The 13,562-nt window shown below is 56.9% G+C and overlaps 1 protein-coding gene and 1 pseudogene across 4 annotated transcripts in view; one reads left to right on the top strand and one right to left on the bottom strand.

The window, feature by feature from the left end:
• The first annotated feature begins 354 nt into the window (after nucleotides 1–354).
• Nucleotides 355–3,842, top strand: LOC109696510 (uncharacterized; annotated as a pseudogene).
• Nucleotides 3,843–6,610: 2,768 nt separating this feature from the next.
• Cpne5 (copine 5) overlaps nucleotides 6,611–13,562 on the bottom strand; it is an 83,052-nt gene continuing 76,100 nt past the window's right edge. For all 4 annotated transcript variants that reach the window (XM_074082318.1, XM_074082319.1, XM_020179572.2 and 1 more), the window contains 7 exons: nucleotides 12,797–12,843; nucleotides 11,275–11,456; nucleotides 10,496–10,623; nucleotides 10,258–10,360; nucleotides 9,668–9,725; nucleotides 9,211–9,284; nucleotides 6,611–8,181 (listed from right to left, as the gene is read on the bottom strand). In XM_074082318.1, coding sequence (XP_073938419.1) covers nucleotides 7,963–8,181; nucleotides 9,211–9,284; nucleotides 9,668–9,725; nucleotides 10,258–10,360; nucleotides 10,496–10,623; nucleotides 11,275–11,456; nucleotides 12,797–12,843 — 811 coding nt within the window. In that variant the 3' untranslated portion in view covers nucleotides 6,611–7,962. The remainder of the gene's footprint in view (nucleotides 8,182–9,210; nucleotides 9,285–9,667; nucleotides 9,726–10,257; nucleotides 10,361–10,495; nucleotides 10,624–11,274; nucleotides 11,457–12,796; nucleotides 12,844–13,562) is intronic.

Below are 13,562 nucleotides of genomic sequence, written 5' to 3'. Positions count from 1 at the left end.
AGGCTCTGAGAGACCCTCGATGTGCGGGTGCTGGGTACTGAGCTTGGTGCTGGGTACTGAGCTTGGTGCTTTGTAATCATTGGGGTTCTGGGGAGTTCCCTGGCTGAGTCAGAGGAAACCCCAGCTCATGGAGAGACAGTAAGGGAGAGGGACAGGGAGGAGAAAGAGAAAGACCGGGAGCTGGTGACAGAGAACAGTCTTGTTCCCATCCGCTTAATCAGAGTTTGGCTCCCGGGCCCTCACCCTTTTCTCCACTCTAGCAGGGCAGGGAGCGCTGTCAGAAGAGGCACACTGGGTGCCAAGTGACACGGGTGAGGGTGGTGGGAAAGGCTCCAGCATCAGAAGCCACCGGAGATGGGACTGGATGTCCTGAGGGACCGTATTCTGCTCCGGACCTCACAGGGAAGGCCTGACCCCTCTCCCCCCACCTCTGCTCCCTACCTGGCCCTCCCTGCCCTGAGCAGCCCCAGGCTGAGGATTGTGGACAGGGTGCGACAGGTCTCACTGTTGCTAACAGCCCTCTGCGGTCCACGCCTGACACCTCTGTGCTGTGGATCAGGGATTTAGTGAGGCAGGAAGGAGGGTGTGACTCCTGGGGGAGCCGGGAGAGCAGGCAGAGCCATGTCCTCTGGGAGATCCTCCACCCTCCCCGGTGGCAGCTTCCCCAGAGGTGTGGCACTGGGAGGGACCGCACACCTGCACAGGACTGTCCCTTGGCTTTGTGTAGCAGGACCTGCCTCTGTACAGTGCATGGCTGTGCAGCGGCCACCAGCCCTTCTCAGGGTCAAGGACTCACAAGGCAGCAAGAGGATCCAGAGACCTCCGAGCAGCACAAGGTGGGTGAGGACAGCAGCAGGAGGGACTCAAGGTAGACACCTGCGTGAACTGTGGGTTCTTAGGGTGTGTCGGTCAAGGCGACTCTGGCCACAGGTGACTTGAGGCTGTGAAAATGAGGCATGAGGCGGGACCAGGCTGCTAGCACAGGGTGTGGCGTGGGAGTGGGGACAGGGATAGAATGGAGCTGGACTGGGCTGTTAGGGTTGGGATCAGAACAACAGCCATCATTTTCTCAGTGCCCGTGCGTGCCAGGTGCTGTTCTGAGCACCGTGTGGCATCCACATGAGGTTGGGCCTGGTGTGTGTCACAGGGGAAGTGATGCAGAGTTAAGCTGGGGAATCTGCCCGCGGCCACAGTCAGGAAACACCGGAGCTGGGAGCTTCCCACAGGAAGATGTGGGTGTGCACAGGGACCCGTCCCTGAGCCTTTCACACACGTGCACGCATGCACCCCACCTGCAGGTATAGCCCACTGCTGTGGGCTCTGGGCAGGAACACAAGATGAAAAGACAAAGCAATGACAAATGTCAGGAGGGTGGCCTGGCTGTGGGCAGTTGGGATGCTTGGGTTGGCCACTCATTTCCTTCTGCAGTTCCTGGAACCAGTGTGGGATCGGGGCAGCGGGGGGTGCTGGCTTCAGAACTTACTGAGGGTTGCAGAGAAGGGGGCATCAGGGCCAGCAGACCACCACTGTTCCCTGGCACTGGACCTAAGTCTGGGCTGGACCTAGGTCTGGGCTGGGTGTAGTGACTCACACCTGTAATTCCAACCACTTGGGAGGTAGAGATTGGGAGGATCATGGTTCATGGTCAGCTCTGGTAAAAAGTTATTGAGACCCCATCTTAACCAGTGGCTGGGCATGGTGGTGCCTGTCATTCCAGCTCTGAGGGAGCCACCTAAGTCAGAGGATTGAGGTTTAAGACTGGCCCTGGGCCAAGGCGAAAGGCCCTATCTGACAGATAAACGAGAGCAAAAGGGCTGGGTGTGGCTCAAGTGGTAGAGCACCTGTCTAGCAAGTGTGAGGCCCTGAGTTCAAAGCCCAGTGCCACCCACACATTTTTTTTTTTAATTTTAAAAAAAGAGAAAACAGAATGAAAATGACCTGAGCCTGAACTTCAGTCCTGGGTGACAGATGCTGTTGACATCTGTCTTATTTCCTCTTTTCTTATAGTTGAGGAAACCGAGGTGGAGGAACATTGAGTAAGTACCCCAAGGATTTGTTTTTTTTCCTTATTGATTTTTTTTAAATTTATTGTTTTATTATTCATATGTGCATACAACGCTTGGGTCATTTCTCCCCCCTGCCCCCACCCCCTCCCTCACCACCCACTCCGCCCCCTCCCTCTCCCCCCCACCCCCTCGATACCCGGCAGAAACTATTTTGCCCTTATCTCTAATTTTGTTGAAGAGAGAATATAAGCAATAATAGGAAAGAACAAGGGTTTTTGCTGGTTGAGATAAGGATAGCTATACAGGGAGTTCACTCACATTAATTTCCGGTGCGTGTGTGTTACCTTCTAGGTTAATTCTTTTTGATCTCACCTTTTCTCTAGTTCCTGGTCCCCTTTTCCTATTGGCCTCAGTTGCTTTTAAGGTATCTGCTTTAGTTTCTCTGCGTTAAGGGCAACAAATGCTAACTAATTTTTTAGGTGTCTTACCTATCTTCACCCCTCCCTTGTGTGCTCTCGCTTTTATCTTGTGATCAAAGTCCAATCACCTTATTGTGTTTGCCCTTGATCTAATGTCCACATATGAGGGAGAACATACGATTTTTGGTTTTTTGAGCCAGGCTAACCTCACTCAGAATGATGTTCTCCAATTCCATCCATTTACCAGCAAATGATAACATTTCGTTCTTCTTCATGGCTGCATAAAATTCCATTGTGTATAGATACCACATTTTCTTAATCCATTCGTCAGTGCTGGGGCATCTTGGCTGTTTCCATAACTTGGCTATTGTGAATAGTGCCGCAATAAACATGGTGTGCAGGTGCCAGAGTCAGGATTTGAACCCAGGGTACTGATGGAGCCCATCTGGTCAGGGGCTCATAAGGGAGCCACACCAGGTGCACGCCGGAGCCACAGTGGGCAGGGGTCTGTGAGAGGAGGAGACTCTCCAGGAACTGGGCAGTGGTCTAGCTGGCTTCTGTACTGTCCCGTGTCCCAAACAGGAGCATGGAGCCCAATGCCACGTCCCCGGCCGGGCTGCCGGCCACAGCTGAGTGGCTGCTCCGAGTCACCTTTACCAGGGTCTGCAGCCTCATCCTGCTGGTGGAGCTGCCGGCCAACGCGCTCCTGCTGCTGGTGGTGGGCCGGGTTCCACCACACGGTGAACATCACACTGTCCGGCCTGTGTGGTGCCCGTGCTGCCGCTGAGTTTCCTGCGGCAGAGCTGGTGGCTGGGCCCTGCCATCTGCACCATCAGCCAGGCCGCGAACACAGCCCCCATGTTCTGCACCTTCTACAGTATGGTGGCTATGGCTGGTCTGCGCCTCGTGGCCATGGCCTAGCCTCATGTGGCCTCCCAGCCAGCCAGGGCACCCGCCTGCTGCTGTGCGGGGCCAGATGGGGCCTGGGCCTCACTGCATCACTGCCCAACTGGCTGTTCCAGAGGGTGGTGGCCAGAGAGCAGGAGGCAGGGTCCCCTGAGGTCCTGGCCTGCCTCTTGCTGCTCAGCCCTGCTCAGACCTCCTGGGGGCCCTGGCTTTCCTGCGTGGTGCCCTGGGCCTGGGCTGCTCTTTTGGCCACATGCATGTCACAGGGGAAGTGATGCAGGATTAAGCGGGGGAGTCTGTGTGCCTGTGGACACAGCCCCGAGGTCCCCTGGGCGAGAGCATCCGGGAGCACCGGGAGCATGCAGTGCTCATCCTGGTGGTGCTGGTGATCTTCGTGCTGATGTGGGGACCCTGCTCTGTGCTGGGCTATGTGGCAGGTGTGGGCTGCCTGCCTGCCATGCTGGTGGCTTTTGTGGCCTCCAGCCTGCGCACTATCCTGGCTTTACTCTAACTGTGCCCTCAGCCCTGTTCTCTGCTTCTACCTCTCCCGCTCCTTGCGGGCAGGACTCAGGGCCCTTGTCTGCAAGCCCACGGCAGCCAGGCGTCCCAGTGGAGCAGGTGGGTAGGGGTGCTGTGGCAGTGGACAGTGTCTGGCCTGGCCATGACTGTGTCCCAGGAGGCCTGGCGGGGGTGGCAGGCACCTGAAGGATATGCTGATGGGAGGGCTGGGATTCCAGGGTGGTGGGAGTAGCCTTAACAAATTAGAGCCCCCCCTGTTTTTCCACAATGGGCAGCGGCCAGCAAAACTGGAGCCAGAGCGTGTGTCTCTATATAACCAGGTCTCCATTCCACCCTGGGGCTCTCCGTGATTTTCTAGTTGTAGTTCTAGGTCCTTAGCGGTCCCGTGCCTCAGTTTTCTCATCTGAAAAATGGGATGATGACAGTCCCTTCTTCACAAGGTAGTCACAGAGATGAACCTCTAAAGAGGCAGAAAGTGCTTGGCAGAGGCAGAGTGGCTGCGCTTGGTGAGGGCCTGGGTGCTGGGCAGAGGAGCTCCAAAGGCAGAGAAGGACCAACAGCCTGGTGTCTTCAGCCCCCGAGGTCAAGAGGATTGAGTGGGGAGAGGGGCTGGCAGCTGCTGTCCACAAGAGCCCTTCTGCCACTAGTCTGTCCCACCAGCTCTGTCCCACACGCCCTCAGCCCCATAAAAGGCCATAAATAAAACTCCACAGAGCGTGAGTCTGGGCTTGTGAGTTCCATGCTGCCCTTTCTTCCGTGTGGTTTTCCTCCCAACAGCCCAACTCAGGGTCTCCATCTCTCTGACCCTATCTCCTCTGAGTAGCTCCCTCCTCTGTCACCTCCCTGTGGCCTCCCAAGAGCAGGCCTCAGGCTTCTATGTCAGCCTGGGAACCAGGGTGAATCTCTCACCGAAGTCACCAAGACAGCAGGTTTTGCTTGGTCACGGGGTTCATTACCAGCTGAAGATACGTGAGTACACACACGTACTGGCTCTGCGGCCAAAAACGTGGGAAATACTGGGATGAATCAAACCAGTCTCTTCACTGCAGGACTTGTCAGAGTCCTGAATGTCCTGAGAGAGTCTCAGAACAAGCAGGTCCCCAAACTCCATGCCAGGGAACCTATGTCCTGTGGAACATACCTTGGGCAAGAATCCAGGGGTGAAGCAACACTGTGTGACCCAACAAAGACACTCCTGGCATCCTGTCCCAGAGTGGTGGCTCTGTGCCTTAACACCCCCTGGACAGATGTCATCTCCACATTTTCCCACGGCGCCCAAGGTGGTGGAAAATGTGTGGCTGGTTATGGGAACCTCCCTTCTCCCAGGCGGGGACCCCACCCTGCTCCCACTCAAAGAGTAATAGCGGTCACAGGGCATCTAATTATAGGGACAGCTGTGAATCAACTCTGGGAAGTCATCAGAAGTAAACAAGGTCCCAGGCTCTGGTCTAATTAGCAAGAGAGGCCTCCCCGCTGGGCAGGCTCAGAATTGTTGCCCTGAGGGTTGATTTCAGTGCACACTTGCCCGAGGGAAGGGAGAAGTCCCCTTCCCTGTGGTCCTGACCCATGTGAGAAGGGGGACCAGGGGAAGATGGCATTTACTGTGCACCTAAGGTGCAGCAGGTCGTCACCCACGTCACGTGAACATGTATCTACTTGTCACTCGGCTCACGTTCCTGCACAGAAGTGTTGGCCCATTGCACGGAAGGGAGTAACAAGATACCAGCTCATGGCCTGCCACTCACCAGCGTTGGGCCAGAAACCCCTCTTGGGCACCTGCAGACTCTGGCCCCTCCTGCTGGTCCAGCACTGAGCCCCAAGGCTGCCAGATTTCTTTCCTCACTGCCCCTGAGCAGGGGGAGTCCTGAGGTACAACACTGAGGGTGACACCTGAGCAGGGCCTGGCACTAATGCTCAGTACATGCTGGTTGAAAATGGGTACATGAGTAACCAAATGAGACACGGTGATCTGTACACTGCAGAGACTGTGGTCACATGCCCACTTCTCTCACCTCCCCAGGGGATCCCTGTTTCATCTGAGTACAAGGCCTATGCATTCTGGTCTCCTCTCCTTGACCCCATCTACTGTCACCCATAACTCAGCTCCCACCACACAGGTCCTTCAAACACACCAAGCTCCGACCTCAGGGCCTTTGCATTTGCTATTCCCTTTCCTTGGAGTCCTCTTCCCCCAGAGAGCAGCACGGCTCCCTGCCTCATTTTCTTGGGGCTCACCTCCTGACCTCCTCATCTAAATGCCACTCCCACTCCATCATGTCTACCCTCTTCTCCCCAACCCCTTATTTTTGCAGTACTGGGGCTTGAACTCAGGGCCTACACCTTAACTCACTCCTCCAGCCCTTTTTTGTGATGGGTTTTTTTGAGATAGGGTCTCCTGAACTTTTTGCCCAGGCTGGCTTTGAACCGTGATCCTCCTGATCGCTGTCTTCTGAGTAGCTAGGATTACAGGTGTGAGACACCAGTGCCTGACTTACCCTTCTTTCTCATTTGTCTCGAAAACTCTTATCACCACCTGACACTGTGCTATTAAGTTTATGTGCTTACCATGTCTCGCCCTGTCTTACTTGTGTTTTCTGGAAGCTCCTGGAGACAGGCCTGTGTTTTGTGCACTGCTGAACCCCGCTCCCCCCAAATCCCTGTATCTAGCAGAGAATCCTGGACAGAGAGGTAAGAACCTGGGTCCCATGACTAGCAACATCTGTGCGATTTTTCGTAGAAGAAAGGAAAACAGGGTTGTTTACTAAAAGAACCAAATTTACTTCAGTTTAAGGCAAATTCCACAGAGACTGTCTCAGAGACAGGCACAGGACCAGACAGTAAAACACCACCACCACCATGCATGACGGGGAGGGAGGCGGACAGGGTCAGGAGGGCCATGGGCAGAGGAGCCCCATGCGGCAGGACAGACAGCATGCAGGACCTGCTCCCTGCGAGGACAAAGGCTGGCGGCTGTGTGGCCAGGACGACAACCCCTTTCCTGCCTTTTCCATGGCAGAGGCAGGAGCTCGGGTTCAGATACCAGAGCCCAAGGCTGAAGGGCCTGGATGTATTTGGGGGTAAAAGGATGGAACAGGGTGACCCCAGAGCCAAGACGGCCTGGGGTAAGAGTGGCACTGGTGAGGGGTGGGAGGCAGAGGCTGGGCATGGGACGAGTGAGCCGGTGGGATGTCACAGCTGAAGGAAAACTTGGGCTCTCTGATCAACCCTCTCATCGCAGTGCTGTGGAAACTGAGGCCCACAAGGCAGAGGTCTTGCTTGGGCCCCCACAGTTTGCAAGGGCAGAGGCAGGACTGGGACCCAGGATCCCTGTCTCCTGTCCCCATGCCCCGGAAGGGCAAAGAGCAGATGCAGTGTGGAGGTGCCAGGCTGCCCCATGCCCAGGTGTCTGGGTGGGCAGCAGTGCAGTTGGCACCAGGAGCCCTGGGCAGCCTCTGGTGGGAGCAGATGATGCCTGGAACCAGGCGTCACCTGTGGCAGAGCCTGTGGACCCGCACCAGGGATCTGTGTCTACAAAGACTCACACTGGGACCCAAAGGCTTCTGCTTACAAGCGCCCCCTCCGGTCCAACCCTTGACCAGGGGTCCATCACAGTCCTCCCCGGGGGCAGGGGGGCGGTGCAGGGCTCCCACTGCATATGGTGTCCCTGGGTGGGGCCCACGTTCAGGCGTCCTTGCAAACCCAGCAGCCTCCTGGGGGTGGGTCACTGGAAATAGGGCAGGGGGTAGCTGAGGTGGGCACAGGGGACAGGAGTGACTGCCATAGGAGGATGGGAGGAGAGAGGGCTGGAGAGAGGCCAAGGCCTCTAGGGCTAGGTGAGCAGCTGGGATTGCCTCTGGGGGAACCTCATCCCCACTGAACCTGCTGGAGCCAAGAATCAGGGGAAGAAAATAGCTTGAGCTATTTCTTCCAGGCCCACAACCTCTGTCACCTGCACCCCCAGTTCCCTGGGTTTGGGCAGGAAATTGGGGAGCAGCCACCAGAAGCCCCTGCCAGCTGTCTGCCTGTGTCTGAAGGCAGACAGGGCCAACTGCAGGGAGTCTGGGGACTCTGCCCACCTTTCTGGCCCCGGCCACCTGCCAGCCCAGCCAGTCTCAGATGTGTGTGTGCAGCGGGGAGGCGGGGGGCGTGCGGGCCGGGGACTTCGGGGGTGAGTGCACTGGCGCTGCGGGAGGGGGTCGCGGGCGGATGCCCTGGGCCTTCATGTAGGACACCAGCTGTTCTGGGATCTCGGCCAGCACATCTCGGGCCAGGCGGGCCATGCTGAGCACGTGGTTGCCTGTGCGGTCCACATAGTCCCGGAAGGGCACAAACTGGCAGGAGGGAAGGTGGGGGTCAGGTGGTGCCTCCTGCTGGGCCCCCGGGCCCCTCAAATCTCCAGACTTTACCCCCCTCCCAGACTGCACACTGCGCTCCTCTGCTCTCCTCAATTCCCGAGGAGTGTCAAGGTCATAGCTCTCTGATTTACTTGGCAGATACTCATTACTGCACCTACTCCATGCCGGACCTAACATGGAACGGGATTCCTTCATCAGGAGCTCCGGCACTGGGCACAGGTGCTCGGGGTACAGGGAAAAGGTGGAAGGAAGCCCTGGACTTGGGCGGCCTCCTCCCACCTCGCCAGCACAGGCCTGGCTCCTGGGCCCCCTTCTCTTATCTTTGGGGGTAATCCTGCCCACACCTAAAGCCAGGCCTTTCCAGCTTCCTCCCAGGGGAGCCTGGCCACCAGTGCCACCGGGGCCTTTGCACTTGAGGGTAACCTCCTGCCAAGGTGCCCTTGCTCTGGGTTCCAGCCCCTAACCTGGCTCTCCACACCCTCTCCAATGTTTAAACCAAGGGGTAGGTGTGGAGAATGGTCATTTGTTTATCCTTCATCCCCTAAGCACTAGGGGCTCAGTCTGCACGATTCCAAGAGGGATGTGTTTATGAGGTGTGGTGTGTGTGTGCGTGTGCGTGTGTGTGCGTGTGCGTGTGTGCGCGTGCGTGCGTGCATTCCTAGCTTGACTGAGAGATCTTGTCTCTGAGGACAGAGACCTTTTCTGCTCATGGCCCTTGTACCCTACATGGAGATGTGGACAGTGATTGGCCAAGCCAAGTGATGATCATTCTTGCAGAGGCTATGGTGACACTAAAGACACCATCTCCACTTGGAAGGGGCCTCCACCTCACTGGGAGGGCAGAGAACCACACAGTGTGCAAACTCAGAGCCCAGGGACACCAAACATAGCAGTGAGGGGTTCACCCAGACAGAAGTGTGGCCAGAAGACTGGTTCCTTTGCCTCCATCCTGGAACCCTCCCTAGGAAGCCTGCAAAAGGGGCTGAGAGGGGGTCTGGGCTTCACCTGAACGATGTCCCGCTCAGCCAGTTTCCCCCGGGAGGAGATCCGTACGTCATCACCGTCCAGCTCTACCATGGCTGTGGTGGGGAGGAGTGACATGGAGGGATGGTTAATTGAGGACACCAGGGTCTGCCCTCCAATCCCAGGCTAATTCATAGCTCAAGAGAGAGATGAGGAAACTGAGGTCACGAGACAGAAACAGCCAACTAGGGAAACCTCCAAGTCCAACCCAGAGCCCCTGCTCCCCACTCTGCCCAGGCTCCCCAGGTCAGAGGAAGTGACTCAGGGCCTCCTCCCCACAGCCCTGGGCTGAGGGCCTGGCACACCCTGGCACACCCTCCCTGGGCAGACAAACTCACATCACGCCAGCACGCTCACCAGCCAGTCACACACGCCCAGGCAGGTGCTGTGACTCTTGGGGACTCCCAGGGGCCTGGCGGAAGGGGGCAGCAGGACTCACCGTCAAACTCCGCCTGGCCCACTCCGACGATGATGATGGACATCGGCAGCTTGGCGGCCTGGGAGGCAGCACGGGGCGGGGCAAGGTGAAAGAGAGCTCTTTCAGGAAGGGTGGGGCCAAAGAAGAGAGGTGGGGAATGGAGGACCAGGGATGAGAGGCCAGGAAACACAGAAAAGGAGGGAGAGGAAGAGGCATGGGAAGTCAGAGAGGCAGGGAGGGGGAGAATGGGTCACACAGGTCTGCTCTGTGAACAGAGTCCCCTCTGACTCTGGGCCTCCGCCTTGTGGGTTCAGGCTAGCTGGCCGGGTTTAAGGCAGAGTCCTAGGGATAGGTGATTGAGGGAGGCACAGGCCTCTGGAGGGACTGGACCACCCCATGTGACTAAGAGGTCAGATCTCTCAATGGCCCAGTGCCTCTTTCGCCCCCATTCCCTGCCTGCCCCTCTCTGAAGTCCCACCAGACTCTACAGCCCCAGCCAAGAGCTGATTGAAGGTAGGGGGTCCCAGGGAGGCAGGAGAGAAGAGCCATGCCCCAGTCATCCCCATTTTTCCCTCAGCTTCCCCAAGGGAGAGGAAGAGACCCCAGCTCACGTTGACGATGGCCTCCTTGGTCTGTGCCATGTCGGATATGACCCCGTCGGTGATAATGAGAAGCACGGAGTACTGGGAGCCGTCCTGCACGGCTGCGGCATTCCTGGGCAGACAGGCACAGGCTGAGTTGGGCTGTGGACCCCCAACAAGGACCCTGACCCCTCTAGTGGGGAGGGGTCTGTGCAGGGCCAGGGCTCCCTGTGTTGCTGAGTGTGAATGGGGGCCGGGTGGCACTCACCTGGCCACATGGGTGACGACCGGGGCGAAGTTGGTGGGGCCGTAGAGCTGCACCGTGCGCAGGCTGCGGTGGTAGGCCTCCAGGATGCCATCGATGCCACAGCATGAGGGGTTCTCCTGGTTACCGTTCTGGGCAGGGAGGGGACTGTGTGAGCAGAGCCAAGGTTGGGAGGCGGTGGCCTGGGCCCCTCTGGCTCCTTTCTGGGCATGGGAGAGCCCCCAGATCCAGCCTGCTCAAGAGCCTGGTTCTCCCCAGAACCTCCATCCCAGGCCCTAAAATGACCGACTGCTGGGCCTCAGCTGCCATCCTGGCTCCTGCCACTCACAGACACGGAAGGGATGCTTGCTGGGACCAAGAGTCCTCAGCTCATGGGAGGTGGCCACCTGAAGTTCCATCTTCACAGGCCCAGGACCCCATGGTGTCGTGTTCTGTCATCCAGGGGAACCCTCTCATTCCATCTTTAGTAGCAACTCGGGGAGCCCCTAGAATCACCAGCAGACACTTGTACCTCACCCCCACATCTTCTCTGGGATCTTGGGGAACAGGCCAGCCCCAGTTTCCCTCCCCCATTTCCATGTCTTCTCAGGAATAAGGAGGCCAGAGACAGCCGGAGAGGCATCGGGGAGCAGGTGGGGAGCAGGTTTCTAGGGACTTGGATACCACAGAGGCTGTGCCCCAAAGTCCTTAGGCCCAGAGGACAGGAACCTGCCCCGCCCCCAGGCTGCTCACCGTCCCCCCCAGCCTGGTCAGCCCACAGCCCTCTCTTTCCAGACCCCTACCAGTGGGAACTCGTGGGACACCCTGCCGTCCGGAGGCAGCTTGGCTCCAAAGCCCAGGGCAGGAAACATCTTGTCACTGTCGTAGTGCTGGATAATCTCACCAACGGCCGTCAGTGCCAGCGCATAGGCGTTCAGCTGGTAAGGGCTCATGTAGTGCAGAGATGTGGACTGTGAGGGGTTCCCTGTGACAGAGGACATGGGGACACTTGCCAGCCTGGACCCCAGGTACACAGCACGGAGCGGGGTGGCCAAGGTTACTGTAACCTTACTTGGCCTTGACTCCTTTTCCCTTACCCTACATTCAGTCCTTTAGGGAATCATGGTGCAACACCTGCAGAACAGGTGCAGCGCCCGCCTCCCTCCCCCACGAGCTTCCCGACTGCCCTCACTCAGAGCTCAGTGCTCCACACCGCTGGGATCCGATCAGCTTCCAGTCCCCTCTCCTCATCCCACCACCTCCCTGCATCCCCCATCCCTCAGCCCCAGCCTCAGCAGCCTCTCCTCATCCCACCCCACGGCCTTGGCAATGGTTGTTCCCTCTCCTCGGCATCCTTCTCCCAGATGTCCACATGGCCTGCTCCCTCCACCCCTCAGGTCTCTGCTCAAGGGTCATTGTCCCAGTGTGAGCTTCCCCAAACAGACTCCTGGAAGTTACAGCCTGTTTCATTCTCCCCATCCCTCTTCCTGCTGTGATTTCTCCATAGCCCTTGTCACCACTGCCCAGAGTCCACTTTCACTGATCTGTTCATCACTGAGAGGCACCACTGCTGCCTCTATCCCAAGTGTGTGATCTTGGATAAATTCCTAACCTCTCAGCCTCAGTCTCCTCATCTGTAGAATGGGGATGAAATTGATCCCCACCTCCTAGGGTTGCAGTGAGGATTAAACAGGTGTTATTAGCATAACTGTCATGCAGTCCTTATTACCAAGGCCCTCCCAGTTCTGATAGCCTAGCGCTGCTTATCCCTGCAGCTATAGAAGGGTTTCTGACAGCCACACTGGAGGAGGGCGTTTTCTGATGAGCATGGAGCCCCTCAGCAGGAGCCCAGAACCCAGGAAATGTTGTGATGTTTCTAACAGTGAAAAGTTTGGAACTGTCCCTTGTGACTCAGGCACAGTCAGACACTGGAGACAAATCAAAAGTGAGAAGGAAGCTAGACCACCCAGGTTCAAGAGTAAGGACTGGGGTCCCTGTCCTCCCTGAGGGCCACAGAGCTTAGCCTTGGCTCCGGTCCTCCTCTCCAGCCTGTGGGCCAGACTGCTCAGAAGAGGTAGGATTCGATCCTTGAGCAAACATTGGTTCTCAGAGGTTCCCACACACTCTCCCATTCCCCCAGGGACAATGGATGTCCCCCAAGGGCAAAGGTGTGTAGCTTGGTGGTCTGGCTTGGGGAGACCTCTCCTATCATGGATGTATCTTGGGTCCTCTGGACCCAGGTCCTTTCTCTTTGGTGAGGAGGGACCTGGCTCACAGTCAAGGCACCCACTACAGCTCTCAAAAGCCCTCCTGCCCTCCACTCACCATTGGAGGCTGTGAAGTCGATGGCCACGGTGAAGTTGATCTGAGTCCTACAAGAGGGAGAGAGACAGCCGGAGTCACCTGGAGAGAGCAGGGCCCACGTGAGTGGGCTGGGTGAGGCTGGGTCTCACTGGGTCTTTGGCACAAATATGTAATCAGATTGAGCATTACAACATGTGGAAAAGAAAGTCAACAGACATTAGGCATCTCTTGGGGACACTGGAATCTGTTTTGGCCCTTCAAGTGCTTGGGGAAACCAATAGTTGAAAAAGAGTCAAGCGGTGGTGGCTCACGCCTGTAATCCAAGCTACTTGGGAGACTGAAATTGGGAGGATTGAGGTTCGAGGCCAGCCTGGACAAATAGTTTGTGAGACCCCATCTGCAAAATAACCACAGCAAAATGGACTGGAGATTGCAAGCATGAAACTGGGTGAAGGGTACTTGGGATTCTTTATTCCTCCCATCTACTTCTGCACGTGTTTGAAATTTCGCATAATCAAAGTGAGTTTGGAGGATTCAGATTCAGAGCTGACACTCTAATGGCTTGGCTGTTCTAGGACCTGTGCCAGATGCAGGTAGAACAAATCTTCGGCTGGGTGTAATCCCAGCTACATGAGAGGTGAAGGTAGAAAGGTGGTATGAGGCCAGCCCTGGGTACAAGGGCAAGACCCCATTTGAAAAATAAATCTCGAAGGGCATGGCTCAAATGGTAGAGTGCCCAAGTGCCTGCCTAGAAAGCGCAAGGCTCTGAGTTCAAGCCCCGGTACCA

This window comes from Castor canadensis, chromosome 8 (assembly GCF_047511655.1).
Source record: "Castor canadensis chromosome 8, mCasCan1.hap1v2, whole genome shotgun sequence".
In the NCBI taxonomy this organism is placed as follows: Eukaryota; Metazoa; Chordata; class Mammalia; order Rodentia; family Castoridae; genus Castor; species Castor canadensis.
The sequence above is the reverse complement of the archived record's forward strand: the minus strand, read 5'-3'. Positions and strand labels throughout refer to the sequence as shown.